Below are 21,603 nucleotides of genomic sequence, written 5' to 3' on the forward strand. Positions count from 1 at the left end.
TGTAGTAAACAATAGAACAGTAAGATGCAATAAGATAGAATAAATAAAAAATGGGATAAAAATAAATAAAATAAAATGTAAAATGTACTGCCCGCACAAAATAAAATATGCATGTATACAAATCAAAATAAATAAAATAAAATGTAAAATGTACTGCCCGCACAAAATAAAATATGCATGTGTACAAATAAAAATAAATCAAATAAAATGTAAAATGTACTGCCCGCACAAAATAAAATATGCATGTATACAAATAAAAATAAATCAAATAAAATGTAAAATGTACTGCCCGCACAAAATAAAATATGCATGTATACAAATAAAAATAAATCAAATAAAATGTAAAATGTACTGCCCGCACAAAATAAAATATGCATGTATACAAATAAAAATAAATCAAATAAAATGTAAAATGTACTGCCCGCACAAAATAAAATATGCATGTATACAAATAAAAATAAATCAAATAAAATGTCAAATGTACTGCCCGCACAAAATAAAATATGCATGTATACAAATAAAAATAAATCAAATAAAATGTAAAATGTACTGCCCACACAAAATAAAATATGCATGTATACAAATAAAAATAAATCAAATAAAATGTAAAATGTACTGCCCGCACAAAATAAAATATGCATGTATACAAATAAAAATAAAAAATTAAAATGTAAAATGTACTGCCCGCACAAAATAAAATATGCATGTATACAAATAAAAATAAAAAAATAAAATGTAAAATGTACTGCCCGCACAAAATAAAATATGCATGTATACAAATCAAAATAAATAAAATAAAGTGTAAAATGTACTGCCCGCCCAAAATAAAATATGCATGTATACAAATAAAAAATTAAAAATTAAAAAAAATCATAAAATCAACACTCTACGTGGTGTTAAAAGCCAACGAGAAGAGGCAAAACAAAAACCAAACAACAAGAGGTGCGTTTTATTGTCTCAAACTGCTGTTTGTCTCCTCCGTCACAGGAAGAAACTGACCCAGCTGCAGCACGCCTACACCTGTCTCTTTAGAGACTATGATTCTAAACTGAAGAGTGAGGTAAACCATGTTTAAACATCGATATCATGAGTCGTGGCGTTCAGCTGGAGGATTATTGTGATCTCTGGCTGTTGGTGTTGCAGGGAGGAGACCTGTGCAGCCGGCTGGAGGAGGCAGAGAGAGCTCTGGCTCTGAAACAGGACCTGATCGATAAACTGAAGGAGGAGGTGGAGCAGCAGAAAGGATCCTTGGAGACGGTTCCAGTCCTCACCGCTCAGGTACAAACAACAACAACACACCTGTACACAAGTCGCTGTGTTCATTACAATTATTATGTTCACTTCAGTACAAGCTAGAGCTGGGTGATATGGACCAAAAGTCATATTATCCTGATATATTTAGGCTGAATATCCATATAGGATATACAGTACAGGCCAAAAGTTTGGACACACCTTCTCATTCAATGCGTTTTTCTTTATTTTCATGACTATTTACATTGTAGATTCTCACTGAAGGCATCAAAACTATGAATGAACACATATGGAATTATGTTCTTAACAAAAAAGTGTGAAATAACTGAAAACATGTCTTATATTTTAGATTCCTCAAAGTAACCACCCTTTGCTTACTAGAATATAAGACATGTTTTCAGTTATTTCACACTTTTTTGTTAAGTACATAATTCCACATGTGTTCATTAATAGTTTTGATGAATTTACAATGTCAATAGTCATGAAAATAAAGGAAAAACGCATTGAATGAGAAGGCGTGTCCAAACTTTTGGCCTGTACTGGATATCCTGATATTTTTATCTCAAAGTGAGAACAAATGTTCAGTCGAGTTCAGTTAGTTATCGTTTTTATTTAAACTCTCGTTTTTGTTTTTATTTCAGTTAACGGAAATGTTTTTTCAATTCTAGTTTTTGTTATTTTGTTAGTTTTCGTTATCTTGGTTTCAACACGCCTGTATAATCCAGTCAGATATAAATGAAACAGAAGAGCAGTTCCTCTAACCGTCTGTTTGTTCTTCAGGCTGAGATCTACAAGGCAGACTTCCTGGCGGAGCGAGAAGCCAGAGAGAAGCTGAACCAGAAGAAGGAGGAGCTGCAGGACCAGCTGACTCAGGCTCTGGCTGAGATCGACCGGCTAAAACAGGAAGCCACATCACGGTAACGATCAATAAATAAAGATCAGTTAAAACAGGAAGCCACATCACGGTAACGATCAATAAATAAAGATCAGCTAAAACAGGAAGCCACATCACGGTAACGATCAATAAATAAAGATCAGCTGAAACAGGAAGCCACATCACGGTAACGATCAATAAATAAAGATCAGTTAAAACAGGAAGCCACATCACGGTAACGATCAATAAATAAAGATCAGCTAAAACAGGAAGCCACATCACGGTAACGATCAATAAATAAAGATCAGTTAAAACAGGAAGCCACATCACGGTAACGATCAATAAATAAAGATCAGCTAAAACAGGAAGCCACATCACGGTAACGATCAATAAATAAAGATCAGCTAAAACAGGAAGCCACATCACGGTAACGATCAATAAATAAAGATCAGCTGAAACAGGAAGCCACATCACGGTAACGATCAATAAATAAAGATCAGCTAAAACAGGAAGCCACATCACGGTAACGATCAATAAATAAAGATCAGCTAAAACAGGAAGCCACATCACGGTAACGATCAATAAATAAAGATCAGCTAAAACAGGAAGCCACATCACGGTAACGATCAATAAATAAAGATCAGCTAAAACAGGAAGCCACATCACGGTAACGATCAATAAATAAAGATCAGCTAAAACAGGAAGCCTACATATCTTTATTGATTTTTGATCGGGCCGGGACTCGATTAAAAAAATGAATCTAATTAATTAGAGGCTTTGTAATTAATTAATTGATTTTAATGGCGTATAAATATTTGGTGCTCCAGTATAATCGGTCCTCCTGAAACTCATCCAGTGAGAAACGTTCCGCGCTGCAAAAATAAATAAGTTCCATTAAAATGCCTCAATTTTTTAAACGCGTTCATTTTTGTGTAATTAATTAATGTTAATTAACGCGTTAAAGTCCCGGCCCTAGTTTTTGAACTTCAAAATTTGTACAAAAATATTCTGTTACATCTTTCAAGCCTTTAAACCAGCTGTTCTCAACCTTGGGGTCGGGACCCCAATTGGGGTCGTGAGATGATTTCTGGGGGTCGCCAAATCATTTTAGTCAGCTCTGTCTCCACTGTGTTAAAGTGTTCATGTGTTTTAGTCGTTTTGGTCATTTTGTGTCTTTTTTGGTCATTTTGTGTCTTTTTTTGGTCATTTTGTGTCTTTTTTTGGTCATTTTGTTTCTTTTTGGGGTCATTATGTGTCTTTTTTGGTCATTTTGTGTCTTTTTTTGGTCATTTTGTGTCTTTTTTTGGTCATTTTGTTTAATTTTGGGGTCATTTAGTGTCTTTTTTTGGTCATTTTGTTTCTTTTTGGGGTCATTATGTGTCTTTTTTGGTCATTTTGTGTCTTTTTTTGGTCATTTTGTGTCTTTTTTTGGTCATTTTGTTTAATTTTGGGGTCATTTAGTGTCTTTTTTGGTCATTGTGTGTCTTTTTTTGGTCATTTTGTTTCTTTTTGGGGTCATTTTGTGTCTTTTTTGGTCATTTTGTGTCTTTTTTTGGTCATTTTGTTTCTTTTTGGGGTCATTTTGTGTCTTTTTGGGGTCATTTTGTGTCTTTTTTTGGTCATTTTGTTTCTTTTTGGGGTCATTTTGTGTCTTTTTTGGTCATTTTGTGTCTTTTTTTGGTCATTTTGTTTCTTTTTGGGGTCATTATGTGTCTTTTTTGGTCATTTTGTGTCTTTTTTTGGTCATTTTGTTTCTTTTTGGGGTCATTTTGTGTCTTTTTTGGTCATTTTGTGTCTTTTTTTGGTCATTTTGTTTCTTTTTGGGGTCATTTTGTGTCTTTTTGGGGTCATTTTGTGTCTTTTTTGGTCATTTTGTGTCTTTTTTTGGTCATTTTGTTTCTTTTTGGGGTCATTTTGTGTCTTTTTTGGTCATTTTGTGTCTTTTTTGGTCATTTTGTTTCTTTTTGGGGTCATTTTGTGTCTTTTTTTGGTCATTTTGTGTCTTTTTTGGTCATTTTGTGTCTTTTTTGATCATTTTGTGTCTTTTTGGTCATTTTGTGTCTTTTTGGTCATTTTGTGTCTTTTTTGGTCATTTTGTGTCTTTTTTGGTCATTTTGTTTCTTTTTGGGGTCATTTTGTGTCTTTTTTTGGTCATTTTGTGTCTTTTTTTGGTCATTTTGTGTCTTTTTTGGTCATTTTGTTTCTTTTTGGGGTCATTTTGTGTCTTTTTTTGGTCATTTTGTTTCTTTTTGGGGTCATTTTGTGTCTTTTTTGGTCATTTTGTGTCTTTTTTTGGTCATTTTGTGTCTTTTTTGGGTGATCTGAACTGTGTGTATGAGATTGTGTTCAGTGAGCGGGGGTCGCGGACAACATGGATGTTAAATTGGGGGTCGCGACTCAAAAAGGTTGAGAACTACTGGTGTAAACAACGTCCCTCCCTCCCCCAAGCCTGAACGTGGAGCTATCAGTTTATGAGAACAATGATCCTTTGATCCTTTGGAAAATAAACATTAAAAAACACAAAATGCAATATGTGCAGCCTACCTGTCTATCATCTAGTAAAAGTGGACATAATGGACTGAAATAAATAGGAGAGAGTAAGAGAGGGGAAAGAAACACACGTATACTGAGAGTTACATACAGTAGAGCATGGGTCTCAAACTGGCGGCCCGCGGGCCAATTGTGGCCCTCGTGATGATATTTTGTGGCCCCCACCTTGATATGAAAGTTTAATGTGAGTTTTATATGAATGGCACTTTACCGTGTTGTGTGTGGAAGGTCCCTTTAATTACTGTTTTTGGTCATTTTAGGTCTTTTTGGGGGTAATTTTGTCTCTTTTTTTCATCATTTTGTGTCCTTTTTTTGGTCATTATGTTTCTTTTTTTAAGTAATTTCGTTTTTTTCTGTCATTTTGTGTCTTTTTTGGTATTTTTTTGTATTTTTCAGTCGTTTTTGTGTCTTATTAAAGTAATTAAGTGTTTTTTCAGTCATTTTGTGTCTTTTTTGTAATTTTGTGTCTTTTTTTTGGTTATTTTTCATCATTTTGTGTCTTTTTTTTTTGGTAATTCTGTGTATTTTTTGGTCATTTTGTGTATTTTTGGTAATTCTGTATATTTGTTGGTCATTTTGTGTCATTTTTGTAATTTTGTGTCTTTGTGGTGATTTTGTGTCTTTTTTTAGTCATTTTGTGTCTTTTTTTGTAATTTTGTGTCTTTTTTGCTCATTTTGTGTCTTTTTTTGGTCATTTTGTGTCTTTTTTAAGTAATTTAGTTCATTTTTCTGTCATTTTGTGTCTTTTTTTGCTCATTTTGTGTCTTTTTTTGCTCATTTTGTGTCTTTTTTTTGGTCATTTTGATACTGCCTCCAGCGGCCCCTAGGTAATTTGAGTTTTGACCCCTGCAGTAGAGTGTTTTAATCTGATGAAAGATGAGAGTTGTGTTTGTCCTCCTGTGTTTCAGAGCTCGTATGGAGCAAATGAAGCTGAGACACTTGGAAGACTTTTCAACACGAGCTCCACATATTCCTCCTCCACAAGGTACACCACCACACACACACTGATGCTAACATTCAGACACCAGGCACACATACATGGATTAAAGTATGTCAAAAAACTCCATTTAACCCTCTGGAGTCAGGAGATTTAGGTTCAAATGTGTCCTTTTTCTACACACAAACTAGCTATCAGTCAGATTTTTCATTTTATTTTCATTAACAAAGTATAAAGCTGCCAGGAACCCAAAATACAAACAGAAGACACAGCTTTCTATGGAAATGGACCATTTTTTAAAACCATTTATACACACAAAAACAGCAGAAATAATAATAAATAATACAACTATAAAACAGTCGATTTGCATGTAAATTAAAAATAGTAATAGTTTTCATTGTAGAAAGAAAATTCCCATTTTAAAAATGTTCTAGAAACATAAATGTGACACTGTGAAAGCTCCTATGATTGAACTTTAACTGGCTTTCTCAGCTTGTCTACATATCAGATATAAATAAAGTTATTACTGTAAATAAAACGTGTATAATTCAATAAATAGATGGACTCCAGAGGGTTAAAGTCTGCTACAACTAAAGGTTCATTTGTTTGGACAAATATAATGATAACAACAAAAATATATGATAAGAGTTTGATCTAAGAGCTGATATCTAGACATGGTTTTATTGATCATGATTTTGGTTATTATCAATAAAACCATGATAAATGTCTTGATATCAGCTCTTAGATTAATCTCTTAACACTTAACTTAGTAGTTAGTTAGTTTTCACCACAAACATGTTGTGGCTGTTGTAGATCAGATGTTATTGTCCCCAGAGGGAAATTAATTTTCACAGCACTGTTCATTTGAACTAATAACTCAGACGATCTAACATCACACAACAACAACACATGACAGGAAACTGTGACATCACAACAACAACAACAACAACAACAAGAAGAGATGAGAGAAGGAGACGTGGTAACGTTCAGAGCTCCTGGTGCTCTTTAATCTAGAGCAGCAATGGTTGTTTACACCTGATCAGCTCAGTTAATCACAATATGATGAGAAGTCCATCTCAGTAGTTCAAGTCATCCAAGTATTGAGTCATATCGATAATAATAGATAGTAATATAGAATAAAGGCCTTCTATAAGAAGTGAGGAGCATTTATGGGTACAAGTCAGGAACCGGCCTACCTTACATATCTCAAGGGTGCTGAGTCCAAAAAAATGGTTCCCAAGCGAAATTTTGAGTTTTTGACCTTCTCATTTGCATATCAATATGGCCGCCAAATTGCCCATCTTGCTCAGTCGTTGGACCATTTCCCCTTAGTTTTATTGTAAGTAGGCAATCAAAGATGAGGAAATTAAGTTTCTGGATCTATAGTCTAGAGTCAGAGCAAGGATATAGTGGAGGCTCAGTGTCTGACACAAATAATGCTTAATTTCACCTTAAAAGTTGGTATTTTGCATATATATATATATAATATATAATATATATATATATATATATATATATATATATATATATATAATATATAATATATATATATATATATAATATATAATATATAATATATATATATATATATATAATATATAATATATATATAATATATAATATATAATATATATATATATATATATATATAATATATAATATATATATATAATATATAATATATAATATATATATATATATATATATATATATATATATATATATATAGGCAACACGTCTTGTGGAGACTCTCTCAGGTTAACCTGCTTTCTCTCCCTGGTTGCAGCTTTCAACACGGTGCCCCCCGCCCCGTCATTCCGTAACCAGGGTCTGGTCCCGGTAGGAGACCAGGGGGCAGCTGGACCAGAGGACCTGCCAGATCTATGCTGTCCTAAGTGCCAGTACCAGGCTCCAGACATGGACACGCTGCAGATCCACGTCATGGACTGTATACAGTAGCATAGCTCACACACACACACACACACACACACACACACACACACACACACACACACACACACACACACAGTCACAGCATCAGTACATGTACTTCCTGCTCTGGGCTCCGCCTGGAAAACAAACATGTTTGGTTGTTGCACCTTAAAAAACCTGGAATCTGTTTGAATGAAGACATCAGATGGAGAGAGAGAATCAGCTGGACAAACACCTGCTGCTTTATTATCATCCTTTATTTACTCCTGCTCCTCTTTCTTTTATTCCTCCTCCTCCTCTCTCACTTTCTCTCTCTCTCCTCCTCTCTCCTCTCCTCTCCTCTCCTCTCCTCTCCTGCTCCTCCTCTCTCACTTTCTCTCTCTCTCCTCCTCTCTCCTCTCCTCTCCTCTCCTCTCCTCTCCTGCTCCTCCTCTCTCACTTTCTCTCTCTCTCCTCCTCTCTCCTCTCCTCTCCTCTCCTCTCCTGCTCCTCTTCCTCCTCCTCCTCTCTCACTTTCTCTCTCTCTCCTCCTCTCTCCTCTCCTCTCCTCTCCCTCTCCTCCTCCTCTCCTCCTCCTCCTCTCCTCCTCCTCTCCTCCTCCTCCTCCTCCTCTTCCTCCTCCTCTCCTCTCCTCTCCTCTCCTCCTCCTCCTCTCCTCTCCTCCTCCTCCATCACTGTTTGTATATGATCCTGATATCTTGTGAGAGGAACATGAATACTGTGGATTAAATGTGTATACTTATGAAAATAATTGGGTAGAAAAAGTGATAATTCAGAAGGTGATTTTCACCTGAAAAGAGAAAAAACCAGAGAATGTGAATAACTTAGTGAGCTTTAAATCCTATAAAATACTCTGATGTGTTCTGCTCCTACATGTTGCTGTCCACATTACCTCAAAACACCTATTGTTGTGTATCCATTCTCTGTGTTGTGTGTCTGTGTGACTGCAGCGTCTCTCATTCTACACTGTAAAAAGTCTTTGTAGAAATTACAGTAAAATGCTGTCAAATTGCATGAGAAATACGGCCTAAAATAAAAAATTGCATATTACTGTAAATCACAGAATAGAACAAAACTTTTGAAAAACACACAGTTTTACTGTAAAAATATTTTAAAAAATCATGTAAAATGGATGGAGAAATATCATATTGTCTCAAGGACACAATTACCTTTAAATAAAGGGAATACTCAGTCTAAATTACAGTTTTTGCTGATATTTACATTTAAATTTACAGTAGAAAACCCTCTCACTGTCATTTTTACGGTGAAATTCTGGCAACCACAGCTGCCGGTATTTTACCGTAAATTTAACAGATTATTTTTTACAGTGTAGACTTTAAGAGCCTGAACCCCTTCTAGTCCTTCTTCTTCTTCTTCTTCTTCTTCTTCTTCTTCTAGTTCTTCTTGTTCTTCTTCTGTCTGATGTTAATCTGAGGCATCTCACTATTTATCTGTGAGGGGAGGAACACTGAGGCTCCTTCACTTCCTGTCACTGTCGTCTGTAATTAGAGATCATCTGGTGCAAACAATATTGTTTCAAATTGTTCCAAGATTTACAAAATAAATCAGTTATTCATTTTCTGTGTTGGCGTCTTCTTAAAGCTCTTAAATTAAACTCTTATCAGATATTTTTGTTGTTATTACTATATTTGTCCAAACAAATGAACCTTTAGTTGAACCAGATATTAAAATGAACAAGAAATAAAAGAAAACAATGGTCGAATAATGTTTTTCATGTCTGTATTTTTTGTCATTTTGTGTTTGTTTTTTTTTAGATAATTTTTGCATCTTTTTTTTTTTTTGTCGTTTTGCCTCTTTTTTTATTCATTTTTTCATCTATTTTTGGTCTTTTGTGTCTCTTTCGATAATTTTGTGTCCTTTTTTAGTCATTTTTACATCTATTTTTGGTCAATTTGTGGCTTTTTCTGTTATTTTTGCATCTACAGTGATGGAAACATCCTTGAAAATAACCAAAATCAAATGTTAAATGTCTAGATATCAGCTCTTAGATTAAACTCTTATCAGATATTTTTGTTGTTATCATTATATTTGTTTAAACAAATGAACCTTTAGTTGAACCAGACATTAAAATGAACAAGAAACTGAAGAAAACAAGAGTCTAATAATTCTTTCCATGACTGTATATGCAGCTATGCCATTCAGAAAGTTATACATTTGTTTATTGTGTTAACAGATGATATTATCCCTTATTGTTATTTATAAATAACTGTTATTGTACTGTAAAGTTTAACCCTCTGGAGTCTTATAGGGCTATTTTGTCCATTTCTGAATCCTTTTCATGTCTTTTTGTGTCTTTGTAAGTCATTTTGAGTCTTTTTTTGGTCATTTTGTGTTTGTTTTTTAGTCATTGTGTCTTTTTTGTGTCTTCTTTAGTCATTTTGTGTCTTTTCTTAGTTCTTTTTCTGTCTTTTTTTGGTCACTTTGTGTCTTTTTGTGTCTTTTTTTTTTAATTTTGTGTCTTTTTTTTGTCATTTTGTGTATTTTTTTGGTCATTTTGTGTCTTTTTTTTTAGTGATTTTGTGTCTTTTTTTGTAATTTTGTGTCTTTTTTAGTCATTTTGTGTCTTTTTTTTAGTCATTTTGTGTCTTTTTTTTTAGTCATTTTGTGTCTTTTTGAAGTAATTCAGTGTTTTTTTTAGTAATTTTGTGTCTTTTTTTTTAGTAATTTTGTGTCTTTTTTGTAATTTTGTGTATTTTTTAGTCATTTTGTGTCTTTTTTTTGTAATTTTGTGTCTTTTTTAGTAATTTTGTGTCTTATTTAAGTAATTCAGTGTTTTTTTTAAAGTCATTTTGTGTCTTTTTTTTAAAAGTAATTTTGTGTCTTTTTTAAGTAATTCAGTGTCTTTTTTTAGTAATTTTGTGTCTTATTTGGTAATTTTGTCTTTTTTAGTAATTTTGTGTCTTTTTTTAGGTCATTTTGACTTTTTGGTCATTTTGTGTCTATTTTAGTAATTTTGTGTCTTTTTTTTGTAATTTTGTGTCTTTTTTAGGTCATTTTGTGTCTTTTTTTTAATCATTTTGTGTCTTTTTTTGTCATTTTGTGTCTTCTTTCAGTCATTTTGTGTCTTTTATAGTAATTTTGTGTCTTTTTTCAGTCATTTTGTGTCTTTTTTTTGTAATTTTGTGTCTTTTCTTTTTTAGTAATTTTGTGTCTTTTTTTTTAGTAATTTTGTGTCTTTTCTTTTATAGTTATTTTGTGTCTTTTATAGTAATTTTGTGTCTTTTTTTGTTGTTGTAATTTTGTGTCTTTTTTAGTAATTTTGTGTCTTTTTTTTGGTCATTTTGTGTCTTTTTTGGTCCTTTTGTGTCTCTTTTGGTCCTTTTGTGTCTTTTTTGGTCCTTTTGTGTCTGTTTTGGTCCTTTTGATCCTGCCCCCAGCGGCCCCCAGGTAATTAGAGTTTGAGAGCCCTGATCTAGAGAAAGGAGAACGGCTCACAGGGTGTTTCCTTCCAACCAACATGTCTTATTGTTGTCAGAATGTGTCTGATTGTTTGCTGTCAGTGGGTGATAAAGAGTGACAGTATGAAAGTTGTTGTATTGAAGCTCCTGTACTGGTTGTTTTGGTTAGAAAATACTATACTAGCATTTAGATCCAGAGTATTTTACAGCGGAGTAATGGATTTTTAAAAAAATGTTTAAAAATCCTGTTTTGTCTGATATAAACATTTACAGTGTTTCATTGTTACTGAAACTGAATTAACTCATTTATCATTTTACGTCTTTTACTGTCATGGTTTAGCAGTTTTTCCCAGTAAGATCTACATATTTTACAGTGTGGTGACTCAAATGCACGACTCTCAGGCGGCAGAAGGTTTGACTAAAGTCTTTACTTGGTAAAAGTTCAATACCAAACAAAAATACACTCACTTACAGGATAAAAGTACAAAGGTAACAAAGAAAAGCCTCACTAGAAGGATCAGAATATTCACAAAGTTCAATCAGACCTGAAAACATGAAGATACTGAACAAGACAAACTGGAACACTAAAATTATTTGTTTCTAACCAAGATTTCAAAAAAACTTTAGATTTAGAAGAGTTAGATCATTTATCTTGTTTTCAGAGTTAATTTATTATTTTAAGTGTTCAACATGCTTATTTCTAGATTTAATAATCTTAATTTAAGTAGAAATTATGAGATAAAAATCAAAATTATGAGATAAAAAAAAAATTAAATTATGAGATAAAAAAGTCATAATTGTAAGATAAAAGTCGAAATTTTGAGATTAAAAAAATGAAATGAGATAAAAATCAAAATAATGAGATAAACAAGTAAATTATGAGCTAAAAATCGAAAAAAAAAATATTGAAATAATGAGATAAAAGTTGAAACTAGAACATTTCCTCTGGGTAAATAGTGAAAGGGCCATAACGATCTCGTGTTTTATGGCGAGACGCCATATTTTGCCGCCATGCCACGCCCACATAGTGTGACTGTCCATAAAGATTTATACAACTTTTGATCCCAAAGGTCTTGTGATGCTACTGACCAAGTTTGAAGTCAATTGGATAAAATCTGTAGGAGGAGTTTGTTAAATTATGCGAGCTAGAAATTGGCAAAAACGATGACAAGTGCGATATTCAAACCAAGATGGCGGACTTCCGGTTGGGTTTGAGGTATGGGTCCAAGAGGCTTTTTGGTGCGTCTCCACATGAAGCACGTGTGTACTAAATTTCGTGTCTCTACGTGTAACCTACTGCTGGAGCTAGGAGTAAAACATGTTACTTGCTGTTGCCAGCAGGGGGCACTATGACTGTGTGTCAATATGTACACGTGGCTGTGTTCAGGGCTAGACCCTCATCACGTGTGAGAAATTTGGGACAGATTGGACAATGTATGGTCAAGTTATGCAGTCTGGTGTTAGATGGCGAGATGCCATATTTTGCAGCCATGCCACGGCCACATAGTGTGAAGGTCAGTAAAGGTCTTGATAAGTTGTGTTCCCCAAGGCCTTGTGATGGTACTGACCAAGTTTGAAGTCAATGGGATTAAATCTGTTGGAGGAGTTATGTAAAGTATGCAACGTGGTCATTTTATGAAAGTGGGTGTTAATAAAGCATAAGGGGCGGGGCTTTATGAAATATTATTATGTAGAAGTGTTAAGGGCTGGACTCTGATGAAGCATGAGAAGTTTGGACCAGATCGGACAAAGTATGGAAAAGTTATAAGGATGTTGTGTTTTATAGCGAGACGCCATATTTTGGCGGCAAGCCACGCCCACATAGTGTGACCGTCGGTAAAGATTTGAATAACTTTTGATCCCAAAGGCCTTGTGATGGTACTGACCAAGTTTGAAGTCAATGGTGCGAAATCTGTAGGAGGAGTTTGTTAAAGTATGCGAGATGGAAATGGGCAAAAACAGCAGGAAATGGCATTTTCAATGCAAAATGGCAAACTCCTGGTACGTTTTAGGGTATGGGTTCTTGTTACATTTCGGTGCGTCTTGCCATGATCCACGTACATAGATAATTTCGTGTCTGTACGACATTCCTGTGCGAGGGGCTGAATTTTCTTGACTTTCAAGGGGGCGCTGTTGAGTCATTTTGCCACGCCCATTCCCGGGACCACTAGAATACGTAAATTTCAGCGGAGATTTATGTATTTTCCAAAAATGAGGAGTTTTGGAATATGATAAAGTGCCCAAAAAGGCGATTTAAGTTTGGGAATAATAATAAGTAAGAAAAAGCGGACCAATTACAATAGGGTCCTCGCACCTTCGGTGCTCGGTCCCTAAATATATTAATCATTTTTTGAAAATAAATAAATAAAAGAGAAGATGTTATAACACTAAGTTGCATGAGCAGAAAAATGTCTAAAAATGGTTCAAGTAAAAGCCAAATTAAAAAGATAAGTCTAAAGTTTGCTCTTAAAGATATCAACAGTCTCTGAACATATAATTCTGTTCTGTTCACTCTCTACCTTGTTGTTGTTTTCTTCCATCGTTGTTGTTTGTCTCTTCTGTTGTGCTGAATTCAAATGATTTCCAGGTAATTGTTGTCGTTGTTGCATCATCACCTTTAATAAACACAATCAGAAAATGTACTTTTAAAAACATAGCTTGTGTAATTATCCACATCAGTTTGAAGTGAGTTTAAACAGCTCATCATATTCTCACCTGGTTTCTCACCTGAGGACTGAGGAGGGCTGAAGGGGAACAGATACACCTCTCTACTGTAATCTGTCACTTCACATTTCAATGAGTCGTTCTTTGACTTCTGATTGAAGTCAGATGTTGTAAATGTCATTTTGGCTGAACAGTCATCCTGTGGTGTCTCTCTGTCTGTGACATCATTTCCCTCATGCAGCCACTTCACTGAGTGGAGACAGAAAGCACCTTTAGTCACAGAACACAACAATCTGACTGTACCAGCGTTCTTCTGTTCAGTGACTGGTGAAGATGGAGATATTGTGAGAGAAAGACAACAAGAGTAAAATTAATTTCATCACTGGAATCAGAATCATTGTAAAATTTCAGTATTTTGTTTTAACAAGACAGTTAAACTTTATGACTTAAATACTCACTGCTGACAACAGAGAGGTAAACAACAACATCTTGAACTTTTTGTCTTGATCTGATCTTTCTGCAGGTGTAATATCGACCAACATCCTCCACTGTGACTCTTTATAACCAGAGAACATTGTTCTGTAACACTCAGTCTGTCTGATTTAGTTGCAGCATCTTTGTGAATATGCCCGTCTTTAATCAGCATGATTGGTACTGTATTGTTTGAATCAGTGAACAACCAGGTAACTTTGTCACACTTCTTCTGATCATGTTCCACATCGTCACAAGGCAAAGTAGCTTCATCTCCAACTCTGACAGCGACAGAGGAAGATTTCACAGCTGCTTCTGTTGAGAAAATATAAAAAATGAACTAAAGTAGTAATTTGTCTGTTATGTTCATAAGTAGTGTGATAATAGTTTGAGATAAGTTTGTGTTTCTTTGGTTTGAAGGCTAATGTAGCTGTATAGCACCATTCATACACATTAAAGACATTAAATAGACAGTAAAGCACCAGAAGCAGCACTGTGTCTCATCTTTGGCTCCAAGAGTTCACTAAACTCACCACGTTACAAACTAAACTTGTGTTCTTACCTCTAAAGCTGAACAGCAGCATCACAGATGAAGACATTATAATCCATCTGAATTCAGCCATCGTGCTTCTCTCTTGGTGTCTCGCTCTCAACTGTCAAAGTCTCTGACCAGCTGCTTCTTAAAATGAACTCAGTTTAATGTGTGAAGATCGTTTCTTGGTTCCTCATTTTGTCTTGGCACTAATTTATTCATTTATGTGTGTGTGTGTGTGTGTGTGTGTGTGTGTGTGTGTGTGTGTGTGTGATGTGTGTTTGTGTGTATGTGATGTGTGTGTGTGTGTGTGTGTGTGATGTGTGTTTGTGTGTATGTGATGTGTGTGTGTTATGTGTGCGCACGCTCGTCTCAAAGTACAAATAATTATTTAGGGGCTCCATAAAGCCGCGCTGCTTCATTTTGTGTTTGCAATTTTTTTATTTTGTGAAAAAAAATGTTTTTAGCTCAGTTCTTCCCCCCAAATCTCAATTTCTTTTCTTATTTTCTATTTTTATATAAAATTTAAAAAGAATACTTGATTTTGCAAATGTATATATAGGGATTTTTATTTTTTTACAGTATTATAGCAGAAGGAGTGAGAATTAGAGGAGGAGGAGGAGGATGTAGAAAAAGAGCAAGACCCCCCAACTGCAACTTTGCTTCTAGTTGTTTTTATAAAAACAGAAGTGGTTGATGGTGTTGTCTGACAGCATGCACAGGTCTGAGATCACTGTATCTTTGCAGTTATTTTAAAACTGAGGCCGTGTTCTGGTGAGAATGTGGTTAACAGCTGTAGAGGTGAAACATAGATGGTTAAACACACTGATGCTCTTAAACCCTGTGAGCCCCAACAAGATAGTTCTGGGCGTTTTCTCTCTTTTTACATTTTTAGAACCTCTAAGTGTTGTGCTTGAAAGTCAAGAAGTTTTACTGACAGATAAATACTAAAAGCACCAAACAAAGAAAAAACTCATGTAACTCAAAATATGTCAAAACCAGGCGAGGAAATAATTTGCAATCTTGTGGAACTATTCATTTATTTAATTAAGCAATAAAAACAACAAGCAATTAAAACAATGATGAGAAAAAACCAGCAAGAATTCATTTTAACAACATTCATTCTGCCCCTGCAAGGACACATATTACATAAGAAACCAATATATTTAGCTGCTGCTGTATTCTCACTTTGCCATCGTTAAGCCAAACAACTCATATCTTATTTAAACTCTACTGGATTTATCAACCTGGTCTCACAGGAATCCGTGGAATAGCCACGGAATCACTCAAATTTCCGTGAAACTGACACAGATTTCGCTACAATGCAAGTTAATGACAGTCATATCCCAACCTGGTATTTTTTTCTATTGGTTTTTGTCCAAGTCACATGACTTTCAAGGTTACGGCGGTCAGAAGTCAGGTCAGCTAGAGCTAGAGGGTCGCCGGTTCGCCTCCCGCCTGCGGCTCTTCTGTGTGGAGTTCTCATGTTCTCCCCGTGTCAGCGTGGGTTCTCACCGGGTTCTCCGGCTTCCTCCCACAGTCCAAAAACATGCACTTAGGTTTAATTGGTGACTCTAAATTGCCCGTAGGAGTGAATGAGAGTGTGATTGTCTGTCTCTATGTGTCAGCCCTGCGATAGTCTGGCGTCCTGTCCAGGTGGACCCGCCTCTCGCCCAATGGCAGCTGGGATCGGCTCCAGCCCCCCGCCACCCGATTGCGGATAAGCAGTTAATGGTAATGAATGAATGAACTATATTTGTGTATGATTTTTGTTGTATTTTAATAACTGTACAGCACTTTGGTCAGCTGAGGTTGTTTTTAAATGTCTATAAATAAACTTTGACTTGACTTGACTTGACTTAATATTTATGGGTAGGTGAGAGTTAAACAATGACGTAAACTAAGTTTCACCAACAGGGGGCGTCTCTTAATGTCAGATCAGAACCTGAGTGTGTTTGTCTGGCTCAAAGTTAAAAACTAATACAGAGGAACAAGAAAGACAATGTTTCATTATTTCTGTTTGCTACAGATGTTGAGCTGATATCTACCAGCAGTGGACTCTGTGCTGAGTTGATGTTGTTGATCAGTGGAGTCTGATGGAGGCAGAAGGCTCTCCAACGTTTTCATAGTGCACCGTACCTTCATCTTCATCTTCATCATTACGCTGCTGTGAAAAACAATAACAATATACTTCAGATTCTGCATGAATACAAATATTACACTGAAAAAAGTCATAATTTGTTGTTTAAACTCACATTGTTGTCTCCCATCTGTGCTCTGTTCCCTGAAAAGACAAAATAAAAGAGTCAAATTTAGCTTCTACCATAAAAATCCAGGTGAATTCAAACTTCCTGTTTTTAAAAGTTTGTGAACGTTGTCACCTTTAGTTCTTGTCCACATGTTGACTGCAACAACAGTTATGATGAGAGCTGCTAAACCCAGCGGCACATAGATGATGATCCTCCACCAGCCTGGAGAGAGAAGTTAGAAATGTTCAATATAGTCGCAGGTTTCATCATCATCACACATTTGTTAGCTTGTTCTTGTGCTCTCCATATCTGTGAAAGTGCCAAAAGTGTTTTCTTTCCATCAATCAATCAATCAATCATTCAATCAATCAATCAATCAGACTCTATTTGTATAGCACTTTTCATACAAGAGAGATGCAACACAAAGTGCTTTGCATAAAAAAGGAGAGAGTAATAATAACTAGAAAATTTCCTCTGGGGAAATTCTGAAAGGGCCACGGGGGCTACTGCCGGTGTGTGTACACTATGATGTGATTCTTCAGAGATTTATAACAATTAATACTAGTAATGTTATGATACTATATAATATACAAGGAGCACACTATAACAAGCATTCCTTTTCAAGTATTTATTAATACAGCAACCTATGACCTTTAACCTCAAAATGTGTGCGCATGTGTGTGTGTTTGTTTGTGTGTGTGTGTGTGTGTGTGTGTGTGTGTGTGTGTGTGCGCATGTGTGTGTGTTTGTGTGTGTGTGTGTGTGTGTGTGTGTGTGTGTATCTGTAACTGTAATCACATCAAAGCATCAAAGCGTGGGGTCGACCAATCAGAGCAGAGCAATCAACGGAATTAACAGCTGTGGAATCTTCTGGCAGAGTGAAAGCAGCCAGAGGTGGGCAGAGTGAAATTTCTGGCCTCCAACAGAAAGCATTTTTGGCAAAACCATAATACCTATCATTGATCCGACTTCACTTTGAGTGTCCTGAGTTCTTCCTGAACCTCTACATATGTTTTTTTTAAGAAAAATGAAAAAATAGCTTTGTTAGAGCAATCTAAAAAAACAGTTAAATCTCACTTTTTCCGAAATCTTCCTGCGTTTTTAATATGGGAGCCAATGAGGCTGTTGGTGGTGTTGGTGGCGCATCTTTGCATCCTACGCCCAAACTATAACTCTGACAGCTTTACCAGAGGATTGTGAATGAGAAGACAAATTTTCCTACGTTTCTATGTATAAATTATTTCTGTCGAGTGGAATTTGCGGCCTGGAGCGCAGTTTTCAAATTTATTTTTTGACAGTTTTACCTCTCCCTCTACACTCTGAGCGATGATGTCACACACTGTGACACGATCATTCCGTGCAATACACAGCCATTATAATCTCAGAATTTCTCCAAAAATGATCATGGTCATTGAACAGGGATTGATAAAAAACTATATGACCTATCGAAACGTGGATTAATATACCGATACACAAGACTTGTGTCTACTGTTTAAAGTTTAAATGGAGTCTCTAGGTTAAATTATGCCGGAGAAGTAGACGTTTGAAAATCTCCAATTATTGTTCTTTTTTACTCATTTTCTTTCGGCCGTCCCATTCATTTCAATGCAAAATTTCGGGCAGTTTTTCGCGACTTACGTCGTGAAAATATTGTTTCAGTGTTTACGTTGATTTTCTCATTCATTATTTTGTCTTCCTCTCTGAATATCTCCATCTTCACCAGTGACTGAAGAGAAAGACACTGATGTGACATTCAGATGCTCCGTGTCAACATATCGACAATGTCCACGCACAGTGAAGTGGCTGTTTCAGGGTCAAGCTGTGGATAAAAACAACCCTGAAGACATCACAGTCTGACTGCTCCGCCTCTGTAACCTTTCCTACTTCTCACTTTGGTTACACATCAAGGTATAACTCTTTTAAGTGTGAAGTGACTGATGGTTACACTGGTGAGGTGAAGCTGTTTTCCTTCAGCCCTCCTCGGTCCTCAGGTGAGAAACCAGGTGAGAATAATGATGAGCTGCCTAAAATTACCTCAAACTGATGAGAGGAACTTTCTAAAAGATTTGTTAATTGTTTGGATTTGAAGATAAAATATGACATCACAACAATTTGTTGAGTTGTGTTCTTGTGTTCAGGTGAGGACACAAAAACAACAACAACAACAACAACAACAACAACAACAACAACAGCAAGAGAGATGACACCAACAACTGGAAATGAAAGAGCAGGCCCCGATGATGATTCAACAAAACTGCCAGGTAGTCACTCAACAATTGAATTAATCTTATTCTTTATTACTCTCTCTCTCTCTCTCTCTCTCTCTCTCTCTCTCTCACTCACTCACTCTCAATCTCTGTCTCGCTCTCTCGCTCTATCTTACTCTCTCACGATCACTCGCTCACTCACTTGCTCTCGCTCTCTTTCACTCTCTCGCCCTTTCTCTTACTGTCTCTCTCTTGCACTCTCTCTCGATCTCCCTCACTTTCCAGCTCTCTCTGTCTCTTTCTTGCTCTCTCGCTCACGCTCTGTCTTTCTCTCTCTCATGCTCTCTTTCGACCTCTTGCTAGCTCTCTTTCTCTCGCATGTGTTCTCGCATGCTCTCTCGCATGCTCTCTCGCATGCTCTCTCGCACTCTCTCTATCTCGTTCTCTCTCTCTCTCTCAGTCTAAAATCTACAACTGATTTCTTTCTTTTCATTTCAGTCTCTCCAGCCCACTGGAGGTGGATCGTGGTGTCTGTGGGTTTAGCAGCACTCATCACATCTGTTGTGGCGGTCAACATCTGGATAAGAACTAAAGGTGAGAAGCTTTTCATTAAATTTATTAACCAGAAGTTTTGATGATCGTGGATTTCCACTGTGGGAACTAAAGTCGACTCTTTCTCTTGTTTTTTCAGAGAAGGAAACCCAGACGGATGAACTCGCTGTGAGTTTTTAACAACAGTATAATGAAATATTTTTATAGTTGGCACACGTGATAATATAATGCAGCTCGTTACAACAACACAAAGTACAGCAAATGGATCTGAATCAACACTGTGACACAGAGTCCATAAAACTGAACATGATGAGTTCCAGATTAAAGGGCTGGTTCACCGACATTACATCAGACAGGACTTTTAACTGAACCCTCTGAACCCCACCATCTTGAAACTGATGTTTTCTTTAACAACTTGCCAAAAATATACAATTTATCTTAACAAGAAACTGTAAAAACAGGCATTATTATTGGAATTTGAATTTCCAGCAGTCCTTGAACAGATCATATGTTAAGAAAGTTTCCCTTGTGAAAAATATTAATAAAGGGAAGCTTAAACTTGTCATTATCACATCATTAATTTAACTTTTCATCTCATTTAAAAAGTTGCCAAAAATAACTAGATTCTGTTAAAAACATTAAATTCTGCTCCTCAGCGACACTGTGAAGCCATGATTGATTCTGCTGAGAACAACGGTCACGTGACAAATATTCACTGAAAATGTGTTTACACAGAGCTGAGAGGAGAGGACAGGAGAGGTTGGAAACACGTAAATAGTTTAATATGTACAATATGTGGAGACCAATTTTCTTACAATATTTGTGAAAATTGTGGGCACTCGGAAAAGTGTTGTATATACAAATTTAATTGTATTCTGTTATTTGAAAAAAAATAGTTATCAGAGAAATTCAACTTGGGTTTTTTCTTTTGTTCATCATTTATGTCATTATAACTGTGTTATTCAGCACAAAATTAACACTTACAGCCATGATTGTGCTGACTCCATAAAGCTGCAGGACTTTATTATGTTATTAATATTATTTTACTTGTATTATTCTATAATTAATGTTGTAGACCGGTCACATTTATTACAACATGGCTTAATAAGAAGCTCAACAAAAGTTACCAACGTCATCCCCGTATATATATCTGCCGACATGTTGCATTTACATGTTTGTTTATATGAGAAAGTCACCGACGTTTGAGCCAAACTGGAGCCATAAACAGAGCAGAGTATTTCACCGTGGGCGGGGCTCAGACAGCTCCTCCACACACACACAATAACAGTTCATTGATCTCTGACAGGGTGTGCTTGCATTATTATGCTATATTATTATTTCATCAGTGGCATTAAATCAGATTAAGTGGGATTAAAAAGTCTGATTGTGTCGTGTTGTGTTTCACAGGTGCGTTATGATGTAGATGATGACACAGTGAACTATGAAAACATCAGAGCTGCTGAGGGAGTTTGACAAACACTTCTGCCTCCATCACACTCCACCGATCAACAAAGAAACTAAACTTTTCTCACCAGCAGTCAGTTCAGAACTCAGCAGCTGGATTTTAACTTCATTTATCAAGAAAAGAGAATTTAACTCTTGCTAACGTCATTAAATCGTCTTCCAGCTGCAGATTTCAGAGCTGATTTTAACATTTACTGCTTGTTGTTGAAGCTGCAGCAGCTTGAGCTCAGTGTAATGTGCAGAATATTCATTTTAATACGCTTTTTTAGCATTGCTGTTTTTGTATTTGTTGTTATTCATTAGTGTGTGTTTGAATCAGTTTTCAGCCTGAATAGAGTTAATAACAGTCTTGTCTTTATTCTATCTCAATATAATTTGCAAATAATAATAAAAGTTCACCTCTAATGCTACACTGTCTTTTGTGATTCATTTAATAATTAAGAGTAAATATTGTTTACTATGAATGTCTGTTGAAGTGGCTGTTTAAGAGTCAAGCCTTGT

General features: G+C 35.7%; 1 protein-coding gene and 1 long non-coding RNA gene across 5 annotated transcripts in view; both read left to right on the forward strand.

Moving 5' to 3' along the window:
* Positions 1–7,911, forward strand: part of ikbkg (inhibitor of nuclear factor kappa B kinase regulatory subunit gamma) — a 34,036-nt gene extending 26,125 nt beyond the window's left edge. For 2 of the 4 annotated variants that reach the window (XM_059332523.1, XM_059332525.1), the window contains 5 exons: positions 988–1,060; positions 1,144–1,278; positions 2,032–2,168; positions 5,584–5,660; positions 7,399–7,911. In XM_059332523.1, coding sequence (XP_059188506.1) covers positions 988–1,060; positions 1,144–1,278; positions 2,032–2,168; positions 5,584–5,660; positions 7,399–7,571 — 595 coding nt within the window. In that variant the 3' untranslated portion in view covers positions 7,572–7,911. The remainder of the gene's footprint in view (positions 1–987; positions 1,061–1,143; positions 1,279–2,031; positions 2,169–5,583; positions 5,661–7,398) is intronic. The other 2 variants (XM_059332524.1, XM_059332526.1) reach the window with 1 other exon arrangement.
* Positions 7,912–19,087: 11,176 nt separating this feature from the next.
* Positions 19,088–19,904, forward strand: LOC131971218 (uncharacterized). Its single transcript, XR_009394362.1, has 3 exons — positions 19,088–19,140; positions 19,594–19,680; positions 19,778–19,904. It is a non-coding gene; the product is annotated as an uncharacterized LOC131971218 (long non-coding RNA).
* Positions 19,905–21,603: the final 1,699 nt, after the last annotated feature.

The sequence above is a fragment of the Centropristis striata genome, chromosome 5 (assembly GCF_030273125.1).
Source record: "Centropristis striata isolate RG_2023a ecotype Rhode Island chromosome 5, C.striata_1.0, whole genome shotgun sequence".
Lineage (NCBI taxonomy): Eukaryota > Metazoa > Chordata > Actinopteri > Perciformes > Serranidae > Centropristis > Centropristis striata.